We start from the raw sequence: 25,000 nt of genomic DNA, 5'->3' as shown, positions 1-25,000 counted from the left end.
CAGCCAAGACCTCAGAAAAAAATAATTGTAGACCTCCACAAGTCTGGATCATGCTTGGGAACAATTGAAGGTACCACGTTTATCTGTACAAACAATAGTACGCAAGTATAAACACCATGGCCATCATACCACTCAAGGAGACTTGTTCTGTCTCTTAGAGATTAACGTACTTTGGTGGGAAAAGTGCAAATCAATCCCAGAACAACAGCAAAGGACCTTGTGAAGATGCTGGAGGAAACAGGTACAAAAGTATCTATATCCACAGTAAAACGAGTCCTATATCGACATAACCTGAAAGTCCGCTCAGCAAGGAAGAAGACACTGCTCCAAAACCTCCATCAAAAAGCAAGACTACGGTTTGCAACTGCACATGCGGACAAAGATTGTACTTTTTGGAGAAATGTCCTTTAGTTGGATGAAACAAAAATAGAACTGTTTGGCCATAATGACCATTGTTATTTTTGGAGGAAAAAGGTGGAGGCTTGCAAGCTGAAGAACACCATCCCAACCGTGAAGCACGGGGGTGGCAGCATCATGTTGTGGAGGAGCTTTGCTGCAGGAGGGACTGGTGCACTTCACAAAATAGATGGCATCATGAGGCATGAAAATTATGTGGATATATTGAAGCAACATCTCAAGACATCAGTCAGGAAGTTAAAGCTTGGTCGCAAATGGGTCTTCCAAATGGACAATGACTCCAAGCATACTTCCAAAGTTGTGGCAAAATGGCTTAAGGACAACAAAGTCGAGCTATTGGAGTGGCCATCACAAAGCCCTGACCTCAGACCTATAGAAAATTTGTTGGAAGAACTGAAAAAGCGTGTGCGAGCAAGGAGGCCTACAAACCTGACTCAGTTACACCAGCTCTGTCAGGAGTAATGGGCCAAAATTCACCCAACTTATTGTGGGAAGCTTGTGGAAGACTACCCGAAACGTTTGACCCAAGTTAAACAATTTAAAAGCAATGCTACCAAATACTAATTGAGTGTATGTAAACTTCTGACCCACTGGGAATGTGATGAAAGAAATAAAAGCTGAAATAAATCATTCTCTCTACTATTATTCTGACATTTCACATTCTTAAAATAAAGTGGTGATCCTAACTGACTTACGACAAGGAATTGTTTACTAGGATTAAATATCAGGAATTGTGAAAAACTGAGTTTAAATGTATTTGGTTAAGGTGTATGTAAACTTCTGACTTCAACTGTATATGTTTGTGTGTGTGTGTGTGTGTGTGTGTGTGTGTGTGTGTGTGTGTGTGTGTGTGTGTGTGAGTACACTACATGACCAAAAGTATGTGGACACGAGATGCTCGTTAATCATCTCATTCATCTCATTCCAAAATCATGGGCATGAATATGGAGTTGTTCCCCCTTGCTGCTATAACAGCCTCCACTCTTCTGGGAAGGTTTTCCACTAGATGTTGGAACATTGCTGCTATAACAGCCTCCACTCTTCTGGGCAGGTTTTCCACTAGATGTTGGAACATTGCTGCTATAACAGCCTCCACTCTTCTGGGCAGGTTTTCCACTAGATGTTGGAACATTGCTGCTATAACAGCCTCCACTCTTCTGGGAAGGTTTTCCACTAGATGTTGGAACATTGCTGCTATAACAGCCTCCACTCTTCTGGGAAGGTTTTCCACTAGATGTTGGAACATTGCTGCTATAACAGCCTCCACTCTTCTGGGAAGGCTTTCCACTAGATGTTGGAACATTGCTGCTATAACAGCCTCCACTCTTCTGGGAAGGTTTTCCACTAGATGTTGGAACATTGCTGCTATAACAGCCTCCACTCTTCTGGGAAGGCTTTCCACTAGATGTTGGAACATTGCTGCTATAACAGCCTCCACTCTTCTGGGAAGGCGTTCCATTAGATGTTGGAACATTGCTGCTATAACAGCCTCCTCTCTTCTGGGAAGGCTTTCCACTAGATGTTTCAATTCATCCCAACGGTGGTCAATGGGGTTGAGGTCAGGGCTCTGTGCAGGCCAGTCAAGTTCTTCCACAACGATCTCAACAAAACATGTCTGTATGGACCTCGCTTTGTGCATGGAGGCATTGTCATGCTGAAACAGGAAAGGGCCTTCCCCAAACTGTTACCACAAAGTTGGAAGCACAGAATAGTCTAGAATGTCATTGTATGCTGGAGCATTTAGATTTCCCTTCACTGGAACTAAGGAGCCTGAACCATGAAAACCAGCCCCAGACCATTATTCCTCATCCACCAAACTTTACAGTGAGCACTATGCATTGGGGCAGGTAGTGTTCTCCTGGCATCCTCCAAACCCAGATTCGTCCGACAGACTGCCAGATGGTGAAGCGTGATTCATCACTCCAGAGAATGCATTTCCACTGCTCCAGAGTCCAATGGCGGTGAGATTTACACCACTCCAGCCGACGCTCAGCATTGCGTCATGACATGGCCATGGAAACTCATTTCATGAAGCTCATGATGAGCAGTTATTGTGCTGACGTTGCTTCCAGAAGCAGTTTGGAACTCGGTGGTGAGTGTTACAACCGAGGCCAGACGATTTGTACGACAGACGTTTCTACTTCACAATAAAAGCACTTACCGCTGACCGGGGCAACTGACCGGGGCAACTCTAGCAGGCCAGAAATGTAACTGACTTGTTGGAAAGATGGCATCCTATGACGGTGCCACGTTGAAAGTCACTGAGCTCTTCAGTAAGGGCCATTCTACTGCCAATGTTTGTCTATGGAGATTGCATGGCCGTGCGCTTGATTTTATGCACCTGTTATCAACGGGTGTGGCTGAAATAGCCGAATCCACTCATTTGAAAGCGTGTCCACATACTTTTGTATATATAGTGTATCAGCCAGATCCTAACTGGGATTTCTAATTTGATGTTCCTTTTGATGGCTCCTCATGACTCTCAGATGGTTCACTGCCTTGTGGAAGTTACCTGTGGTGTTGATGTTTTAGGCCGAGGTAGGTGTATTTGTGTTGCTCTAGGGCAACAGTGTCTCGATGGAATTTATGTTTGTGGTCCTGGTATCTGGACCTTACTGGCAAGGCCCAGGTCTGACAGAATCTGTGCAGAAGATCTAGGTGCTGCTGTAGGCCCTCTTTAGTTGGGGACAGGAACACCAGATCAACAGTAGACATTTGACTTCATTCAGATTCTAGTAGGGTGAGGCCGGGTGCTGCAGACTTTTCTAGTGCCCGCGTCAATTAGTTGACATATATGTTGAAGAGGGTGAGGCTTAAGCTGTATCCCTGACACATCCCCCGGCCGTGAGGGAATACGTCTGTGTTTATTGCCAATTTTAACACGTTGTTTGTGGAAATTGATTCCCCCCCCCCCCACCCCCCCAAAAAACTGCTTTCCATCAGTTTATACAGCAGACCCTCATGCCTAATTGAGTCAATAGCTTTTTTTAAATCAACAAAGCATGAGAATACTTTGGTTTGTTTAGGATTGTTTTTTAAAATGATTTTTAATTAAGGTTTGCCAGGTGAATACATGGTCTGTGATACGGTATTCTGGTAAGAAGCCAATTTGTCATTTTGTTTTCACTGAAGAAATGTTGGAGTCTGCTGTTGATGATACTGCAGAGGCTATCCCTGAGGTTGTTCAACAACAACGCAGACTCCACAGTTCATTCAATGGAATTGGAGAATCCATTGCGTTCTGGTAGTCTTTAACAGTTGATTCTAAGTTTAGTAAATGATCATGTATAATATATTTTAGCTCTAGGTTCTTTGTTATAGGGCCGAAAAGATTGAAGAAGTGGTTTATCCCATACATACATCTCCATTTTGTATTAGATAACTATTTGTGTTGTTTATTCAGTGTTTCACAGAAGTGACTTGATACTCTGGAATCTTCCATCTCTCTAGCTAGGTTTCCACGGCAACAGATTTCCATGTAAATATTCTAAAATCTGGATAAAGACAATATGTGCATTTCCCCACCTGTGGTGCTTCCTGCTGTTCCCACCAAACGGACTTGTTGCGTGATGGAAGAAGTGCACAAAATTAACTTTTCCGTGTAAGTTTTCATTTACCGAATAAAAATCGAAAATTCGATGTGTTTCCATCTCATTTTGAACCTTACCGGTAGTTTTGACACGAAAACTGTTGCGCTAAATATGAAATGTGCCTCCTCTGGTCTTGGCCCGTGCGCTCTTTCCAACGTCTCTCGGATACAGTGCAGGTTGTCTTAGTCTACATGATAATGACATTATTATGGGTAAAAGAGCGAATATTAGTCAAACAGCAGCCAAGCATCGATCATCGTGTCACCAGAATAAGACCCAAGATATTTATAAAAAGGAGAATCCAGCTCATCACCTTTCACCACCCTGTGAAGTTCATGATATATTATAAATAATCTGTAGCCTAATAAACTACCTGGTTTCCCGAGTGGTAGTGGGAGGACCACACAGCATATTATCGCGTGATTTCAAGTTTACTTCAATATGATGTTGATATAAAAACCATCTGTGCGTAAAGGTCACAGCCATTTCGTGCGTTATTCATTTTACAGACTCAAAAAGATCCTTACCATGTCGAACGAACAAATTATCTGTAGGCATGTATAAAATTGTACCCGAAACTTCCTGTCTCCATCACAGCTGTCGTGACTTATTTATTTTAACGGGGATGACTTTACTCACATAAACTCTGTGAATGGAAACGTGGTTATTGAGCTGTTCCCCGATATGCTGTTCTTTCCATGTGTCGCAGTGTGTTTCTGCACTGATTCCCCATAGTAGTAAATGGACCTGCGTTCTGGTTTTCTGGGTCCGTGTTTTTGGTTGGATATATTTCTCAATTTATTTCTTATGTTTTATCGCTCTTCGTCAAACCATTTCTCATTGCTACTAATTTTCTTATTTAAAATAAAGTACATTTAAAAAGTGATATGTTAAATATACTTTTCAGGCTTTCTACTGCTAAGTTTACACCATCGCTAATGCAGGGAAACATTTTGGCCAGGAAGTTCTGTCTGTCTCTCTCTCTCTCGTCCACAGATGAGTTCACATCTATCGACGTGTGACTGGTCGGATCTTTATTCTCTCACTGTAGCTCTTACCAGCAGAGGGGGAGAGAATGAAAGAAGAGAGATGGACAGGAGGTGATATCTGATCTGACCACATGCAGTTACATTACAGAACCATTCATACCTATCAGATGTGGTGCTTCTCTAGGAGCCTACAGCACCATTCATACCTAATCAGACGTAGTGCTTCTCTAGGAGTCTACAGCACCATTCATACCTAATCAGATGTGGTGCTTCTCTAGGAGTCTACAGCACCATTCATACCTAATCAGATGTGGTGCTTCTCTAGGAGCCTACAGCACCATTCATACCTAATCAGATGTAGTGCTTCTCTAGGAGCCTACAGCACCATTCATACCTAATCAGATGTAGTGCTTCTCTAGGAGCCTACAGCACCATTCATACCTAATCAGATGTGGTGCTTCTCTAGGAGTCTACAGCACCATTCATACCTAATCAGATGTGGTGCTTCTCTAGGAGCCTACAGCACCATTCATACCTAATCAGATGTAGTGCTTCTCTAGGAGCCTACAGCACCATTCATACCTAATCAGATGTGGTGCTTCTCTAGTGGAGTCTACAGCACCATTCATACCTAATCAGATGTAGGAGCCTACAGCACCATTCATACCTAATCAGATGTGGTGGAGTCTACAGCACCATTCATACCTAATCAGATGTGGTGCTTCTCTAGGAGTCTACAGCACCATTCATACCTAATCAGATGTGGTGTAGGAGCCTACAGCACCATTCATACCTAATCAGATGTAGTGCTTCTCTAGGAGTCTACAGCACCATTCATACCTAATCAGATGTGGTGCTTCTCTAGGAGTCTACAGCACCATTCATACCTAATCAGATGTGGTGCTTCTCTAGGAGCCTACAGCACCATTCATACCTAATCAGATGTGGTGCTTCTCTAGGAGTCTACAGCACCATTCATACCTAATCAGATGTGGTGCTTCTCTAGGAGCCTACAGCACCATTCATACCTATCAGATGTGGTGCTTCTCTAGGAGCCTACAGCACCATTCATACCTAATCAGATGTGGTGCTTCTCTAGGAGCCTACAGCACCATTCATACCTAATCAGATGATGTCTAGGAGCCTGCACCATTTCTCAGATGTAGTGCTTCTCTAGTCTACAGCACCATTCATACCTAATCAGATGTGGTGCTTCTCTAGGAGTCTACAGCACCATTCATACCTATCAGATGTAGTGCTTCTCTAGGAGTCTACAGCACCATTCATACCTAATCAGCACCATTACAGCACCATTCATACCTAATCAGATGTGGTGCTTCTCTAGGAGTCTACAGCACCATTCATACCTAATCAGATGTGGTGCTTCTCTAGGAGCCTACAGCACCATTCATACCTAATCAGATGTGGTGCTTCTCTAGGAGTCTACAGCACCATTCATACCTAATCAGATGTAGTGCTTCTCTAGGAGTCTCCAGCACCATTCATACCTAATCAGATGTGGTGCTTCTCTAGGAGCCTACAGCACCATTCATATAATCAGATACTCCAGCACCATTCATACCTAATCAGATGTGGTGCTTCTCTAGGAGCCTCCAGCACCATTCATACCTAATCAGATGTGGTGCTTCTCTAGGAGCCTACAGCACCATTCATACCTAATCAGATGTGGTGCTTCTCTAGGAGCCTACAGCACCATTCATACCTAATCAGATGTAGTGCTTCTCTAGGAGCCTACAGCACCATTTGGTAGGTGACTCCTGTAATAACTTGCTCAGAGCAAACTGGTGATGAAAAGGCAGACTGTGTCTGTGCATGTAGAGAGGATGTGTGTGTATGTGTGTGTGTATGTGTGTGTGTGTGTGTGTGTGTGTGTGTGTGTGTGTGTGTGTGTGTGTGTGTGTGTGTGTGTGTGTGTGTTCGCTCCAACAGCGTTCCATTGTGCGAACAATTGATAATCATTCACTCATTTAACGTTCCCTTGAGAACAAACACATCCTCTCGGAAAAACTGATGTCTTACTCATTTCAATGTAAGGAAATGAGGTAGGCTACTAATGTGGTAGGGCTGGGTGTGAGGGGACACACGGGTGTGTGTGTGTGTGTTAGTGTTTCCACTGCAAGGGAACACCATGTTTTTCCAGACATGCTCTTACAATTTAATTTTTTATTTAACCTTTATTTAACGAGGCAAAACAGTTAAGAACAAATTCCTATTTACCATGACGGCCTACAGGGGCTGGGATAAAAATGTTAAAAAACACACAAAACACACAACACGACATAGAGAGACCTAAAACAACAACACAGCATGGTAGCAACACAGCATGGTAGCAACACAGCATGGTATTAACACATGACAATAAGGCATGGCAGCAACACAGCATGGTAGCAACACAGCATGGTCGCAACACAGCATGGCAGCAACACAGCATGGTAGCAACACAGCATGGTATTAACACATGACAATAAGGCATGGCAGCAACACAGCATGGTAGCAACACAGCATGGTCGCAACACAGCATGGCAGCAACACAGCATGGCAGCAACACAGCATGGTAGCAACACAGCATGGTAGCAACACAGCATGGTCGCAACACAGCATGGTCGCAACACAGCATGGCAGCAACACAGCATGGCAGCAACACAGCATGGCAGCAACACAGCATGGTCGCAACACAGCATGGTCGCAACACAGCATGGTAGCAACACAGCATGGCAGCAACACAGCATGGCAGCAACACAGCATGGCAGCAACACAGCATGGTATTAACACATGACAATAAGGCATGGCAGCAACACAGCATGGTATTAACACATGACAATAAGGCATGGCAGCAACACAGCATGGTAGCAACACAGCATGGTCGCAACACAGCATGGTCGCAACACAGCATGGCAGCAACACAGCATGGCAGCAACACAGCATGGCAGCAACACAGCATGGTAGCAACACAGCATGGTCGCAACACAGCATGGTCGCAACACAGCATGGCAGCAACACAGCATGGCAGCAACACAGCATGGTCGCAACACAGCATGGCAGCAACACAGCATGGCAGCAACACAGCATGGCAGCAACACAGCATGGTCGCAACACAGCATGGTCGCAACACAGCATGGTAGCAACACAGCATGGCAGCAACACAGCATGGCAGCAACACAGCATGGCAGCAACACAGCATGGCAGCAACACAGCATGGTCGCAACACATGACAACAACATGGCAGCAACACAGCATGGTAGCAACACAGCATGGTAGCAACACAGCATGGTAGCAACACAGCATGGTAGCAACACAACATGACAACAACATGGTAGCAACACAGCATGGTAGCAACACAGCATGGTAGCAACACAGCATGGTAGCAACACAGCATGGTAGCAACACAACATGACAACAACATGGCAGCAACACAGCATGGTAGCAACACAGCATGGTAGCAACACAGCATGGTAACAACACAACATGGTAGCAACACAACATGGTCGCAACACAACATGGTAGCAGCACAACATGGCAGCAACACATGACAACAACATGGCAGCAACACAGCATGGTAGCAACACAGCATGGTAGCAACACAGCATGGTAACAACACAACATGGTAGCAACACAACATGGTAGCAACACAACATGGTAACAACACAACATGTTAGCAGCACAACATGGTCGCAACACAGCATGGTAGCAACACAGCATGGTAGCAACACAGCATGGTAACAACACAACATGGTAGCAACACAACATGGTAGCAACACAACATGTTAGCAGCACAACATGGTAGCAACACAACATGACAACAACATGGAAGCAGCACAACATGGTACAAACATTATTGGTCACAGACAACAGCAAAAAGGGCAAGAAGGTAGAGACAACAATACATCACGCTAAGCAACCACCACTGTCAGTAAGAGGTTCCATGATTGAGTCTTTGAATGGAGAGTTTGAGATAAAACTGTCCAGTTTGAGTGTTTGTTGCAGCTCGTTCCAGTCGCGAGCAACAGCGAACTGAAAAGACGAGCGACACAGGGGGGTGTGCTTTGGGGACCGTTAACAGAATGTGACTGGCAGAACGGGTGTTTTATGTGAAGGATGAGGACTGCAGTAGATATCTCAGATAGGGGGGTGTGAACAGGTGTTGTATGTGAAGGATGAGGACTGCAGTAGATATCTCAGATAGGGGGGTGTGAACAGGTGTTGTATGTGGAGGATGAGGGCTGCGGTAGATATCTCAGATAGGGGGGAGTGAACAGGTGTTGTATGTGGAGGATGAGGACTGCAGTAGGTATCTCAGATAGGGGGAGTGAACAGGTGTTTTATGTGAAGGATGAGGACTGCAGTAGATATCTCAGATAGGGGTGAGTGAACAGGTGTTGTATGTGGAGGATGAGGGCTGCAGTAGATATCTCAGATAGGGGGGAGTGAACAGATGTTGTATGTGGAGGATGAGGGCTACAGTAGATATCTCAGATAGGGGAGTGAACAGGTGTTGTATGTGGAGGATAGCACCTTGACTCACTGAGGGCTGCAGTAGATATCTCAGATAGGGGAGTGAACAGGTGTTGTATGTGGAGGATGAGGGCTGCAGTAGGTATCTCAGATAGGGGAGGAACAGGTGTTGTATGTGGAGGATGAGGGCTGCAGTAGGTATCTCAGATATGGGGGAGTGAACAGGTGTTGTATGTGGAGGATGAGGGCTGAGTAGATATCTCAGATAGGGGGAGTGAACAGGTGTTGTATGTGGAGGATAAGGGCTGCACAGGTATCTCAGATAGGGGAGTGAACAGGTGTTGTATGTGGAGGATGAGGACTGCAGTAGATATCTCAGATAGGGTCTTGAACAGGTGTTGTATGTGGAGGATGAGGGCTGCAGTAGATATCTCAGATAGGGGAGTGAACAGGTGTTGTATGTGGAGGATGAGGGCTGCAGTAGATATCTCAGATTTGGGGGAACAGGTGTTGTATGTGGAGGATGAGGGCTGCAGTAGGTATCTCAGATAGGGAGAGTGAACAGGTGTTTTTAATTCTCATTTTCTTTATGGGGGCGTGTATGTGGAGGATGAGGGCTGCAGTAGATATCTCAGATAGGGAGAGTGAACAGGTGTTGTATGTGGAGGATGAGGGCTGCAGTAGATATCTCAGATAGGGGAGTGAACAGGTGTTGTATGTGGAGGATGAGGGCTGCAGTAGATATCTCAGATAGGGGGAGTGAACAGGTGTTGTATGTGGAGGATGAGGGCTGTCATGATAAATCAGACAGGTCATTTGAGGCCTAAGAGGGTTTTATTAATATGCATCAACCAGTGTGTCTTGCGACGGGTTTACAGAGATGACCATCTTACAGAGGAGTATAGAGTGCAGTGATGTGTCCTATAAGGAGCATTGGTGGCAAATCTGATGGCCGAATGGTAAAGAACATCTAGCCGCGAGAGAGCACCCTTACCTGCCGATCTATAAATGCTTTCTCTATAATCTCGCATGGGTAGGATGGTCATCTGAATCAGGGTTAGTTTGGCAGCTGGGGTGAAACAGGAGTGATTACGATAGAGGAAACCAAGTCTAGATTTAACTTTAGCCTGCAGCTTTGATATGTGCTGAGAGAAGGACAGTGTACCATCTAGCCATATTCCCAAGTACGTATATGAGGTGACTACCTCAAGCTCTAAACCCTCAGAGGTCGTAATCACACCTGTGGGGAGAGGGGCATTCTTCTTACCAAACCACATGACCTTTGTTTTGGAGGTGTTCAGAACAAGGTTAAGGGCAGAGAAAGCTTGTTGTAGAGCGTTTAACACAAAGTTTGGGGAGGGTCCGGCTGAGTATAAGACTGTATCAACTGCATATAAATGGATGAGAGAGCTTCCTACTGCCTGAGCTATGTTGTGGATGGAAATTAAGAAGAGTGTGGGGCCTAGGATCGAGCCTTAGGGTACTCCCTTGGTGACAGGCAGTGGCTGAGACAGCAGATGTTCTGACTTTATACACTGCACTCTTTGAGAGAGGTCGTTAGCAAACCAGCCCAAAGCCCCCTCAGAGACACCAATACTCCTTATCCGGCCCACCAGAATGGAATGGTCTACCGTATCAAAAGCTTTGGCCAAGTCAATAACAATAGAAGCACAACATTGCTTAGAATCAAGGGCAATGGTGACATCACTGAGGACCTTTAAGGTTGCAGTGACACTTCCAGAACTTGAGCAGAAACCAGATTCCATAGCAGAGAGAATACTACAGATATCAAGAGAGCCAGTCAGTTGATTATTGACAAGTTTTTCCAACACCTTTGATAAACAGGGCAAAATAGAAATAGGCCTATAACAGTTAGGATCAGCTTGATCTCCCCTTTAAATAAAGGATGCACTGTGGCTGCCTTCCAAGCAATGGGAACCTCCCCAGAGAGGAGAGACAGGTTAAACAGTTCAGAAAAAGGCTTGGCGATGATAGGAGCAGCAACCTTAAAGACGAAACAGTCTAAACCATCTGACCCAGATGTGTTTTGGGGTCAAGTTCAATAAGGAGCTCCTTTAGCACCTTGGACTCAGTGACCGCCTGCAGGGAGAAACTTTGTAGCAGGGCAGGGGAAAAAGAGGGAGGAGCATCGGGGATAGTCACATTAGAAGGGGTGGGAGATGAGGAAATGTTGGACGGACAAGGAGGCGTGGCTGAGTCAAAGAGGAATCCTGATGTGATGAAGTGGTGATTAAAGAGCTCAGCCATGTGCTTCTTGTCAGTAACAACCACATCATCAACATTAAGGGACATGGGGCAGCTGTGGAGGAGGAGGGTTTATTCTCCGGGTCTTTAACCGTGTTCCAGAACTTCTTGGGGTTCGACCCACAGAAAGAGAACTGATCCTTGAAGTAACTAACTTTGGCCTTCCGGATAGCCTGAGTGCACTTATTTCTCATTTGCCTGAACGATAGCCAGTCAGCCTGAGTATGTGTGTGCTGAGCCTTTCACCAGATGGGATTCTTGAAGTGGAGTAACTCTGCAAGATCACGGTCGAACCAGGGGCTGAACCTGTTTTTAATTCTCATTTTCTTTATGGGGGCGTGTTTGTTAGTAAAACCACTGAAAATATAACAAAAATAAGGTCCAAGTGTCTACGACGGAGGGGGATCACGCTGATTCTATACCAATTTACAGAAGCCAGGTCATGCTAATTTATTTTCTTTTAGCAAGTGTCTATGACAAATCAGGACAGGTCATTTCACTGAGCAGCCATTACAAACACAGCTGTAAAACTGTGATCACTAAGGTCATTACAGAAAAAGCCAGACTGATATTTGTGAGGATAACATCGAGGATGTTTGAGTGTTTGGAGTCATACCTTGTGGGATTGGTAATTATCTGAGAATGATTTAGGGAGTCCTATTGCTTTAGGACTTGGTCAGGTGGTTTAAGCCTGTCCCAGTTTAGGGCGCCTGGCAAGACAAATTCAGTCTTCGTGTAAGGGGCCAGGAGAGAGCTCAGGGCAGGTAGGATACAGGCCGATGCTGATGGAGGACGATAACACCCAGCAACAGTCACCCAGCAACAGTCAACAAAGAGCTATTTGAAAGTTTAATGCTTAAAACCAGCAAATCAAATTGTTTGAGGACAAACTTGGTGGAGACAACTGACCACTGAAGGTGATCCTTGGTAAAGATCACTCCACCACCTTTGGAAGATCTGTCTTGCCAAAAAAGGTTATGACCAGAAAGGTTAAGATCATTATTCAAAACACTCTTCCTGAACCACGCTGGATTGGAGCTGGGAACCCACACTTTCAATTGATCCATTTTAGGTAATAAGCTTCTACTGTTAACGTGCAGAAACCCCAGGCTTTTAACGAGAGCAGAAATCAGTGAAGCAGATATCGGAGCACAGGTCAGAATTGGGGCTAGCAACAGTAGATGGGCCAGGGTGTACATGCACATTTCCAGATATCATCAGCAGTAATATAATCAGGGCACGGCAGAGGACAGGGAGAGGTCTGCAGTGCTGATCTATGACATCTGAATGTTCATCAGATGGCAGCAAGACATATTATACAGCACTTTCATCAGGTGACATGAATACAAAGCCAGCGAGAGGTGGTTAGAATAGGATGGGAGGCCAAGAGTCTGTGTAACCAAGAGAGAGTCGGAGTCCCGAATGTGGGAACAAACATAGTCTGTCCCATGGTTGGGTAAAGAAAGTTTGTAGTCAACAAAGTATACAGAAGTCATGAGGCAAACAGCAAAATAGCAAAATACACAAAATAAGAAATATATAACGACTTGGGGCGAGCTATTGTTAGTTGATAGTCATATTGTACAGCACTTTCATCAGGTGACATGAATACCAAGCCGGCGAGAGGTGGTTAGAACAGGATGGGAGGGCAAAGAGTCTGTGTAACCAATAGAGTCCCGAGTGTGGAAACAAACATAGTTAATCCCACGATTGGGTAAACAAGAAAGTTCATAGTCAACAAAGCATGCAGGAGTCATAAGGCAAATAGCAAAATGCACAAAAATATATATATCACGACTTGGGGCCATTGTAAATTCAGATTCACTCGCCCCAACAGTGCCTGGGTGCTGGAGGCAGGCGAAAGCTCGGGAGAGAGGGGAGAGTATGGTGGCGGTACCTGTACCAGACAGGGGGAGACAGGCCAGGGAGAGAGGGGAGAGTATGGTGGGGGTACCTGTACCAGACAGGGGGAGACAGACCAGGGCAGATGGTGAACAGATCGCCAGGTGGACTCCTAGCAGCAGGCAGTGGGAGTAGGTGTCGGACCCACTTGGGAGAAGCTGTTATTTCTGGAGTCAGATTTCTTGTAGAAAATGGAATGGTCTTTGAACAGACTCCCGTCGTTTGTTGGGCTCAAAGGCTATGGCACCTCTCACTTCACACCTCAGGGCTAATTCAAGTTTTTTTTCTTCTTCTTTTTTTTCACCTTTATTTAACCAGGTAGGCTAGTTGAGAACACCTTTATTTAACCAGGTAGGCTAGTTGAGAACACCTTTATTTAACCAGGTAGGCTAGTTGAGAACACCTTTATTTAACCAGGTAGGCTAGTTGAGAACACCTTTATTTAACCAGGTAGGCTAAACACTTTATTTTGCTAGAACACCTTTATTTAACCAGGTAGGCTAGTTGAGAACACCTTTATTTAACCAGGTAGGCTAGTTGAGAACACCTTTATTTAACCAGGTAGGCTTTTGAGAACAATAACAGGTAGCTAGTTGAGAACACCTTTATTTAACCAGGTAGGCTAGTTGAGAACACCTTTATTTAACCAGGTAGGCTAGTTGAGAACACCTTTATTTAACCAGGTAGGCTAGTTGAGAACACCTTTATTTAACCAGGTAGGCTAGTTGAGAACACCTTTATTTAACCAGGTAGGCTAGTTGAGAACACCTTTATTTCAGGTAGGCTTTGAGAACACCTTTATTTAACCAAGGCTAGTTGAGAACACCTTTATTTAACCAGGTAGGCTAGTTGAGAACAAGTTCTCATACTGCAAGCCAAGATAAAGCAGTGTGAACAGACAACACAGAGTTACACATGGAGTAAACAATTAACAAGTCAATAATACAGTAGAAAAAAGGAGAGTCTATATACATTGTGTGCAAAAGGCATGAGGAGGTAGGCGAATAATTACAATTTTGCAGATTAACACTGGAGTGATAAATGATCAGATGGTCATGTACAGGTAGACATATTAGTGTGCAAAAGAGCATAAAATAAAATAAATAAAAACAGTATGGGGTTGAGGTAGGTAACATTGGGTGGGCTATTTACCGATAGACTATGTACAGCGTTGTATCTGGTCTGTCTCAGTTCCAGGTTGGATGGTGTCCTCAGGTCTCTACTGTTTGTTTGCCAAAGCACCCTCTGTACAGCTTGAAAAACGGAATCCTTGCAAGTAGTAATACTTCCAGGTAATTTTGTCCAAAATTAGGTTGTAGGTTTGGAGTTTTGAATCTGGAGTGAAGGTTATGCTGTGGAGGGTAACGTCCTATATGTGTCCCTGCCGGGAAAAATATATAAAATAATAGACGGGAGTTTATAGATAATATACTGTAGTTTATAGATAATATACTGTAGTTTATAGATAATATACTGGAGTTTCTAGATAATATACTGTAGTTTCTAGATAATATACTGTAGTTTATAGATAATATACTGTAGTTTCCAGACAATATACTGTAGTTTCTAGATAATATACTGGAGTTTCCAGACAATATACTGGAGTTTATAGATAATATACTGTAGTTTATAGACAATATACTGGAGTTTCCAGACAATATACTGGAGTTTATAGATAATATACTGTAGTTTATAGATAATATACGGTAGTTTCTAGATAATATACTGTAGTTTCCAGACAATATACTGTAGTTTCTAGATAATATACTGTAGTTACTAGATAATATACTGTAGTTTATAGATAATATACTGTAGTTTATAGATAATATACTGTAGTTTCTAGATAATATACTGTAGTTTCTAGATAATATACTGTAGTTTATAGATAATATACTGTAGTTTCTAGATAATATACTGTAGTTTCTAGATAATATACTGTAGTTTCCAGACAATATACTGTAGTTTCCAGACAATATACTGTAGTTACTAGATAATATACTGTAGTTTATAGATAATATACTGTAGTTTATAGATAATATACTGTAGTTTCTAGATAATATACTGTAGTTTCTAGATAATATACTGTAGTTTCCAGACAATATACTGTAGTTTCCAGACAATATACTGTAGTTTCTAGACAATATACTGTAGTTTCTAGACAATATACTGTAGTTTCCAGACAATATACTGGAGTTTCCAGACAATATACTGTAGTTTCTAGATAATATACTGTAGTTTCCAGACAATATACTGTAGTTTCCAGACAATATACTGTAGTTACTAGATAATATACTGTAGTTTCCAGACAATATACTGTAGTTTCTAGATAATATACTGTAGTTTCCAGACAATATACTGTAGTTTATAGATAATATACTGTAGTTTATAGATAATATACTGTAGTTTATAGATAATATACTGTAGTTTCTAGATAATATACTGTAGTTTCTAGATAATATACTGTAGTTTCCAGACAATATACTGTAGTTTCCAGACAATATACTGTAGTTTCTAGATAATATACTGTAGTTTCTAGATAATATACTGGAGTTTCCAGACAATATACTGGAGTTTATAGATAATATACTGTAGTTTATAGACAATATACTGGAGTTTCCAGACAATATACTGGAGTTTATAGATAATATACTGTAGTTTCTAGATAATATACTGTAGTTTCTAGATAATATACTGTAGTTTATAGATAATATACTGTAGTTTCTAGATAATATACTGTAGTTTCTAGATAATATACTGTAGTTTCTAGATAATATACTGTAGTTTCTAGATAATATACTGTAGTTTCTAGATAATATACTGTAGTTTCCAGACAATATACTGTAGTTTCAGACAATATACTGTAGTTTACAATATAGATAATATACTGTAGTTTATAGATAATATACTGTAGTTTCTAGATAATATACTGTAGTTTCTAGATAATATACTGTAGTTTCTAGATAATATACTGTAGTTTCCAGACAATATACTGTAGTTTATAGATAATATACTGTAGTTTCTAGACAATATACTGTAGTTTCTAGATAATATACTGTAGTTTATAGACAATATACTGTAGTTTATAGATAATATACTGTAGTTTCTAGATAATATACTGTAGTTTCAGACAATATACTGTAGTTTCCAGACAATATACTGTAGTTACTAGATAATATACTGTAGTTTCTAGATAATATACTGTAGTTTCTAGATAATATACTGTAGTTTCCAGATAATATACTGTAGTTTCTAGATAATATACTGTAGTTTATAGATAATATACTGTAGTTTATAGATAATATACTGTAGTTTATAGATAATATACTGTAGTTTCTAGATAATATACTGTAGTTTCCAGACAATATACTGTAGTTTCCAGACAATATACTGTAGTTTCTAGACAATATACTGTAGTTTCTAGACAATATACTGTAGTTTCTAGACAATATACTGTAGTTTCCAGACAATATACTGTAGTTTCTAGATAATATACTGTAGTTTCCAGACAATATACTGTAGTTTCCAGACAATATACTGTAGTTACTAGATAATATACTGTAGTTTCTAGATAATATACTGTAGTTTCCAGACAATATACTGTAGTTTCCAGACAATATACTGTAGTTACTAGATAATATACTGTAGTTTCTAGATAATATACTGTAGTTTCTAGATAATATACTGTAGTTTCTAGATAATATACTGTAGTTTCCAGACAATATACTGTAGTTTCTAGATAATATACTGTAGTTTCTAGATAATATACTGTAGTTTATAGATAATATACTGTAGTTTCTAGATAATACACTGTAGTTTTTAGATAATATACTGTAGTTTCTAGATAATATACTGTAGTTTATAGATAATATACTGTAGTTTCTAGACAATATACTGTAGTTTCTAGATAATATACTGTAGTTTCTAGATAATATACTGTAGTTTCTAGATAATATACTGTAGTTTCTTGATAATACACTGTAGTTTCTAGATAATATACTGTAGTTTCTAGATAATATACTGTAGTTTCTAGATAATATACTGTAGTTTCCAGACAATATACTGTAGTTTCCAGACAATATACTGTAGTTTCCAGACAATATACTGTAGTTTCCAGACAATATACTGTAGTTTCTAGACAATATACTGTAGTTTCTAGATAATACACTGTAGTTTCTAGATAATACACTGTAGTTTCTAGATAATATACTGTAGTTTCTAGATAATATACTGTAGTTTCCAGACAATATACTGTAGTTTCCAGACAATATACTGTAGTTTCTAGATAATATACTGTAGTTTCTAGACAATATACTGTAGTTTCCAGACAATATACTGTAGTTTCCAGACAATATACTGTAGTTTCCAGACAATATACTGTAGTTTCTAGATAATATACTGTAGTTTCTAGACAATATACTGTAGTTTCCAGACAATATACTGTAGTTTCCAGACAATATACTGTAGTTTCCAGACAATATACTGTAGTTACTAGATAATATACTGTAGTTTCTAGATAATATACTGTAGTTTATAGATAATATACTGTAGTTTATAGATAATATACTGTAGTTTATAGATAATATACTGTAGTTTCTAGATAATACACTGTAGTTTCTAGATAATATACTGTAGTTTCTAGATAATATACTGTAGTTTCTAGATAATATACTGTAGTTTCCAGACAATATACTGTAGTTTCCAGACAATATACTGTAGTTTCTAGATAATATACTGTAGTTTCTAGATAATACACTGTAGTTTCTAGATAATATACTGTAGTTTCTAGATAATATACTGTAGTTTCTAGATAATATACTGTAGTTTCCAGACAATATACTGTAGTTACTAGATAATATACTGTAGTTTCTAGATAATATACTGTAGTTTATAGATAATATACTGTAGTTTCAGATAATATACTGTAGTTTCTAGATAATATACTGTAGTTTCTAGATAATATACTGTAGTTTCTAGATAATATACTGTAGTTTCCAGACAATATACTGTAGTTACTAGATAATATACTGTAGTTTCTAGATAATATACTGTAGTTTATAGATAATATACTGTAGTTTATAGATAATATACTGTAGTTTATAGATAATATACTGTACTTTATAGATAATATACTGTAGTTTATAGATAATATACTGTAGTTTATAGATAATATACTGTAGTTTCCAGACAATGCGTTGTAGTTTCTAGATAATATACTGTAGTTTCTAGACAATATACTGTAGTTTCCAGACAATATACTGTAGTTTCTAGATAATATACTGTAGTTTCTAGATAATATACTGTAGTTTATAGACAATATACTGTAGTTTCCAGACAATATACTGTAGTTTCCAGACAATATACTGTAGTTTCTAGATAATATACTGTAGTTTCTAGATAATATACTGTAGTTTCTAGATAATATACTGTAGTTTATAGATAATATACTGTAGTTTCCAGACAATATACTGTAGTTTCCAGACAATATACTGTAGTTTCTAGATAATATACTGTAGTTTCTAGATAATATACTGTAGTTTATAGATAATATACTGTAGTTTCCAGACAATGCGTTGTAGTTTCTAGATAATATACTAGACAGACTGGCACGCAGGCAGACAGACAGACAGGCACGCAGGCAGACAGACAGACAGGCACGCACGCAGGCAGACAGACAGGCACGCACACAGACAGACAGGCATGCAGGCAGACAGGCAGGCAGGCAGACAGACAGGCAGACAGGCAGACAGACAGGCAGGCAGACAGACAGACAGACAGACAGACAGACAGACAGACAGACAGGCAGACAGAGACAGGCACGCAGGCAGTTTTCAGTTGGGTGTAATATGCATAATGTTGCAGACAGAATTGTTCTATGCTGGGTCCCTATACATCTAGCTGTGTGTTCTGTGTATGTAGAGTGTTCTGAGTCTCCTGTCACTACAAAATGGCACTAGAACATGTTGACGGTTTTCTTCTGCAGCAGTGTGTTCGTGTCTTTCTAGAGACATGTTTAGAATTTACGTTTCATTGAGTTCGTGTCTTTCTAGAGACATGTTTAGAATTCACGTTTCATTGTGTTCGTGTCTTTCTAGAGACATGTTTAGAATTTAAGTTTCATTGCTGGTTTTCTTTTTTTTCTCCACAGAAGTCTTTTGAAGGAGTCAGAGTGGTGACTGTTTCGGAGAGGGAAGACCTCAGACCAGAGCTTTAACGACATAAAACAGACCGTACAGTAACAGCCAGTACCATCCTCGAAGAGACCCGGCTGAAGAAGAGGTCTCAGAGGAGAAGAGTTCACATTAAAACACAGGAAACACCTGAAAACGCTCCCAGGTTCACCTTTAAGAAACACAGACACACATTCTCACACACACACACACTCACAGGGAGTTTACAGAACTCCCTCACATTCCTCAAAGGTAGATAATTTCCTCTTGAAGGACAACAATCAACCAATCAGCCAATCATTCAGCCAGTCAGCCAATCAGGATGTCTCGTTGGGGCCGTAAGGATGTGAAGAAGACTCCTGAGGTGATCAGGACGGTAACAGAGGGGCTGAAGTCTCTGTACCATCAGAAGCTCCTCCCCCTGGAGCAGTACTACGGTTTCCATGACTTCCACTCCCCCTCTCTGGAGGACGCAGACTTTGACAACAAACCCATGGTGCTGGTGGTGGGGCAGTACTCCACTGGCAAGACTAGCTTCATCAAGTAAGAGTTTATACACAGATATTATACACAGATATTATACACAGATATTATACACAGATATTATACACAGTGAGATATTATACACAGATATTATACACAGTGAGATATTATACACAGATATTATACACAGTAAGATATTATACACAGATATTATACACAGATATTATACACAGTGAGATATTATACACAGATATTATACACAGATATTATACACAGTGAGATATTATACACAGTGAGATATTATACACAGTGAGATATTATACACAGATATTATACACAGATATTATACACAGATATTATACACAGATATTATACACAGATATTATACACAGTGAGATATTATACACAGATATTATACACAGTGAGATATTATACACAGATATTATACACAGATATTATACACAGTGAGATATTATACACAGATATTATACACAGATATTATACACAGTGAGATATTATACACAGTGAGATATTATACACAGTGAGATATTATACACAGTAAGATATTATACACAGTGAGATATTATACACAGTGAGATATTATATACAGTAAGATATTATACACAGTGAGATATTATACACAGTGAGATATTATACACAGTGAGATATTATACACAGTAAGATATTATACACAGTAAGATATTATACACAGTGAGATATTATACACAGATATTATACACAGATATTATACACAGATATTATACACAGATATTATACACAGTGAGATATTATACACAGTGAGATATTATACACAGTGAGATATTATACACAGTAAGATATTATACACAGTGAGATATTATACACAGTGAGATATTATACACAGTAAGATATTATACACAGTGAGATATTATACACAGTAAGATATTATACACAGTGAGATATTATACACAGTGAGATATTATACACAGTAAGATATTATACACAGTAAGATATTATACACAGTAAGATATTATACACAGTAAGATATTATACACAGTGAGATATTATACACAGTGAGATATTATACACAGTAAGATATTATACACAGTAAGATATTATACACAGTAAGATATTATACACAGTAAGATATTATACACAGTAAGATATTATACACAGTAAGATATTATACACAGTGAGATATTATACACAGTAAGATATTATACACAGTAAGATATTATACACAGTAAGATATTATACACAGTGAGATATTATACACAGTAAGATATTATACACAGTGAGATATTATACACAGTAAGATATTATACACAGTGAGATATTATACACAGTGAGATATTATACACAGTGAGATATTATACACAGTAAGATATTATACACAGTGAGATATTATACACAGTGAGATATTATACACAGTAAGATATTATACGCAGTAAGATATTATACACAGTAAGATATTATATTCAGTGCCTTCAGAGAGTATTCACACCCATTGACTTTTTCCACACTTTGTCGTGTTACAGCCTGATTACATTGAGATTTATTTTGGCACTGGCCTACACACAATACCCTATAATGTTGAAGTGAAATTATGTTTTGTAGAATTGTTTTGTTTATTAATTTTAAAAAAATGAAAAGCAGAAGGCATGCGTCCTTCCTAACTCAGTTGCCGGAGAGGAAGGAAACTGCTCAGGGATTTCACCATGAGGCCAATGGTGATTTTAAACCACTTACATAGTTAAATGGCTGTAATAGGAGAACTGAGGATGGATCAACAACATTGTAGTTTCTCCACAATACTAACCTAAATGACAGACTGAAAAGAACGAAGCCTGTACAGAATACACATATTCCAAAACATCCATCCTGTTTGCAATTAGGCACTAAAGTAATACTGCAAAAAATGTGGCAATTTGTCCTGAATACAAAGTGTTATGTTTGGGGAAAATCCAACACTTCACTGAGTACCAGTCTTTATATTTTCGGCTGCATCATGTTATGGGTATGCTTGTCATTGGCAAGGACTAGGATAAAAAATAAAATGAATAGTGCTAAGTACAGGCAAAGTCCTAGAGCAAAACCTGATTCAGTCTGCTTTCCAACAGACACTGGGAGATGAATTCACCTTTCAGCAGGACAATAACCTAGAACACATCTACACTGGGAGATGAATTCACCTTTCAGCAGGACAATAACCTACAACACAAGACCATCATCTACACTGGGAGATGAATTAAAATGAATAGTCAGCAGGACAATAGTCCTAGAACACATCTACACTGGGAGATGAATTCACCTTTCAGCAGGACAATAACCTAGAACACATCTACACTGGGAGATGAATTCACCTTTCAGCAGGACAAAACTGCCTAGTTGCAGTTTTGACTTCAATCAGCATGAAAATGGCTGTCTAGCAATGATCAACAACCAACTTGACAGAGCTGTAAGAATTATTTGAAAGAATAATGTGCAAATATTATACAGTCCAGGTGTGCAAAGCTCTTAGAGACTCACCCAGAAAGACTCACAGCTGTAATCACTCTTAGAGACTTACCCAGAAAGACTCACAGCTGTAATCACTCTTAGAGACTTACCCAGAAAGACTCACAGCTGTAATCACTCTTAGAGACTTACCCAGAAAGACTCACAGCTGTAATCACTCTTAGAGACTTACCCAGAAAGACTCACAGCTGTAATCACTCTTAGAGACTTACCCAGAAAGACTCTCAGCTCTTAGAGACTTACCCAGAAAGACTCACAGCTCTTAGAGACTTACCCAGAAAGACTCACAGCTCTTAGAAACTTACCCAGAAAGACTCACAGCTCTTAGAGACTTACCCAGAAAGACTCACAGCTCTTAGACACTTACCCAGAAAGACTCACAGCTGTAATCACTCTTAGAGACTCTTAGAGACTTACCCAGAAAGACTCACAGCTCTTAGAGACTTACCCAGAAAGACTCTCAGCTGGAATCACTCTTAGAGACTCTTAGAGACTTACCCAGAAAGAATCACAGCTCTTAGAGACTTACCCAGAAAGACTCACAGCTGTAATCACTCTTAGAGACTTACCCAGAAAGACTCACAGCTGTAATCACCCTTAGAGATTTACCCAGAAAGACTCACAGCTGTAATCACTCTTAGAGACTTACCCAGAAAGACTCACAGCTGGAATCACTCTTAGAGACTTACCCAGAAGAATTACAGCTCTTAGAGACTTACCCAGAAAGACACAGCAACTCTTAACTCTTAGAGACTTACCCAGAAAGACTCACTGTAGCTCTTAGAGACTTATCCAGAAAGACTCACAGCTCTTAGAGACTTACCCAGAAAGACTCTCAGCTGTCACTCTTAGAGACTTACCAAGAAAGACTCTCAGCTGTAATCACTCTTAGAGACTTACCCAGAAAGACTCACAGCTCTTAGAGACGTACCCAGAAAGACTCACAGCTCTTAGAGACTTACCCAGAAAGACTCACAGCTCTTAGAGATTTACCCAGAAAGACTCACAGCTGTAATCACTCTTAGAGACTTACCCAGAAAGACTCTCAGCTGCAGTCGCTGCCAAAGGGGATTCTAACATGTATTTAATTATGTAAATAAAATATTGCTGTATCTTCAATACATTTTCAAAAATGTATAAAAACATGTCTTTCACTTTATCATTCTTTATGAGGTATTGTGTGTAGATGGGTGAGAAAGAAAATCAATTTGATCCGTTTTGAATTCAGGGCTGTAACACAGCAAAATGTGGAATAAGTGAAAGGGGTATGAATACTTTGTGAAGGCCCAGTACAGACAGATGAACCTGTAGTCCATGGTGCTGGTGGTGGGGCAGTAGTCTACTGGCAAGACTACCATTAGCAAGGAAGACTTTTTCCAGATTATACTGTAGGGACAGGAGTTGCTCCTGAACTGCTCCAAACCAGCTTTTATAAATGATAGGAAGGGCCTCAGTCTCCTATGACTGACTCTAGCTACCTGGGCCCTATTGATGTAGTACTACACATCATACCGTATGTTGTCCTGATTTACTGCTCATATTCATTCTGCCCTGGTGACTCTTTGTTGTGTGTAACAGGTATCTGTTGGAGCAGGATATTCCAGGAAGCAGGATAGGGCCAGAGCCCACCACCGACTGTTTCACGGCCATCATGCACGGTGAGGTAGAGGGGGTGATCCCGGGCAACGCTCTCATCGTTGACCCCAACAAACCTTTTCGCAAGCTCAACCCCTTCGGAAACACCTTCCTCAACAGGTGAGTACAGAGGCGGAATCCAGAATGCACGACGTCGTGTTTTAGAATGTTCTAGAATGTCCTGTCTGAAGGGAGGGGGTTGGAGGAGGGGAGAGAAAGAAGTGTGTTAGTTTTTTTTTTTTTTTTTGCTCTGTGGAATTTCAAGTGTCCGTGCCAAATTTCAGAGCTGGGAGGGACTTGCCTTATTTGTGGAAAAAATGGAGAAAGGGAGTGATATCTCTGCAGAGAGGGAGAGGTTGGGGGAGAGGTAGTGTACTCAGATATGAGCTGCTATGTGCTCCAGTTCAAAGGCATGGTTAGAGGGCCCCAAAGAGCCACAGCCGTGCAGGACTAACTACCAGATGATGTCACAGGGGCCAGGGTAAAGCCGAGCAGACTGGCTGGGCTGAATCACCCTGAGGTATTTTCCACTGCTCTGGTGTGTTTATCCTGTTGTCTGGGATACCCTTTTTCAGGGGATTTC

General features: G+C 40.4%; 1 protein-coding gene across 1 annotated transcript in view; it reads left to right on the top strand.

The window, feature by feature from the left end:
• ehd2b (EH-domain containing 2b) overlaps nt 1-25,000 on the top strand; it is a 50,426-nt gene that overhangs the window by 7,622 nt on the left and 17,804 nt on the right. The window contains exons 2-3 of the mRNA XM_052467433.1: nt 19,782-20,346; nt 24,361-24,537. Of these exons, the coding sequence (XP_052323393.1) occupies nt 20,126-20,346; nt 24,361-24,537 (398 nt within the window). The 5' untranslated portion in view covers nt 19,782-20,125. The remainder of the gene's footprint in view (nt 1-19,781; nt 20,347-24,360; nt 24,538-25,000) is intronic.

Source organism: Oncorhynchus keta, chromosome 1, assembly GCF_023373465.1.
Source record: "Oncorhynchus keta strain PuntledgeMale-10-30-2019 chromosome 1, Oket_V2, whole genome shotgun sequence".
Lineage (NCBI taxonomy): Eukaryota > Metazoa > Chordata > Actinopteri > Salmoniformes > Salmonidae > Oncorhynchus > Oncorhynchus keta.
Note: the sequence above shows the minus strand (reverse complement) of the source record. Positions and strands in the feature narration are given on the sequence as shown.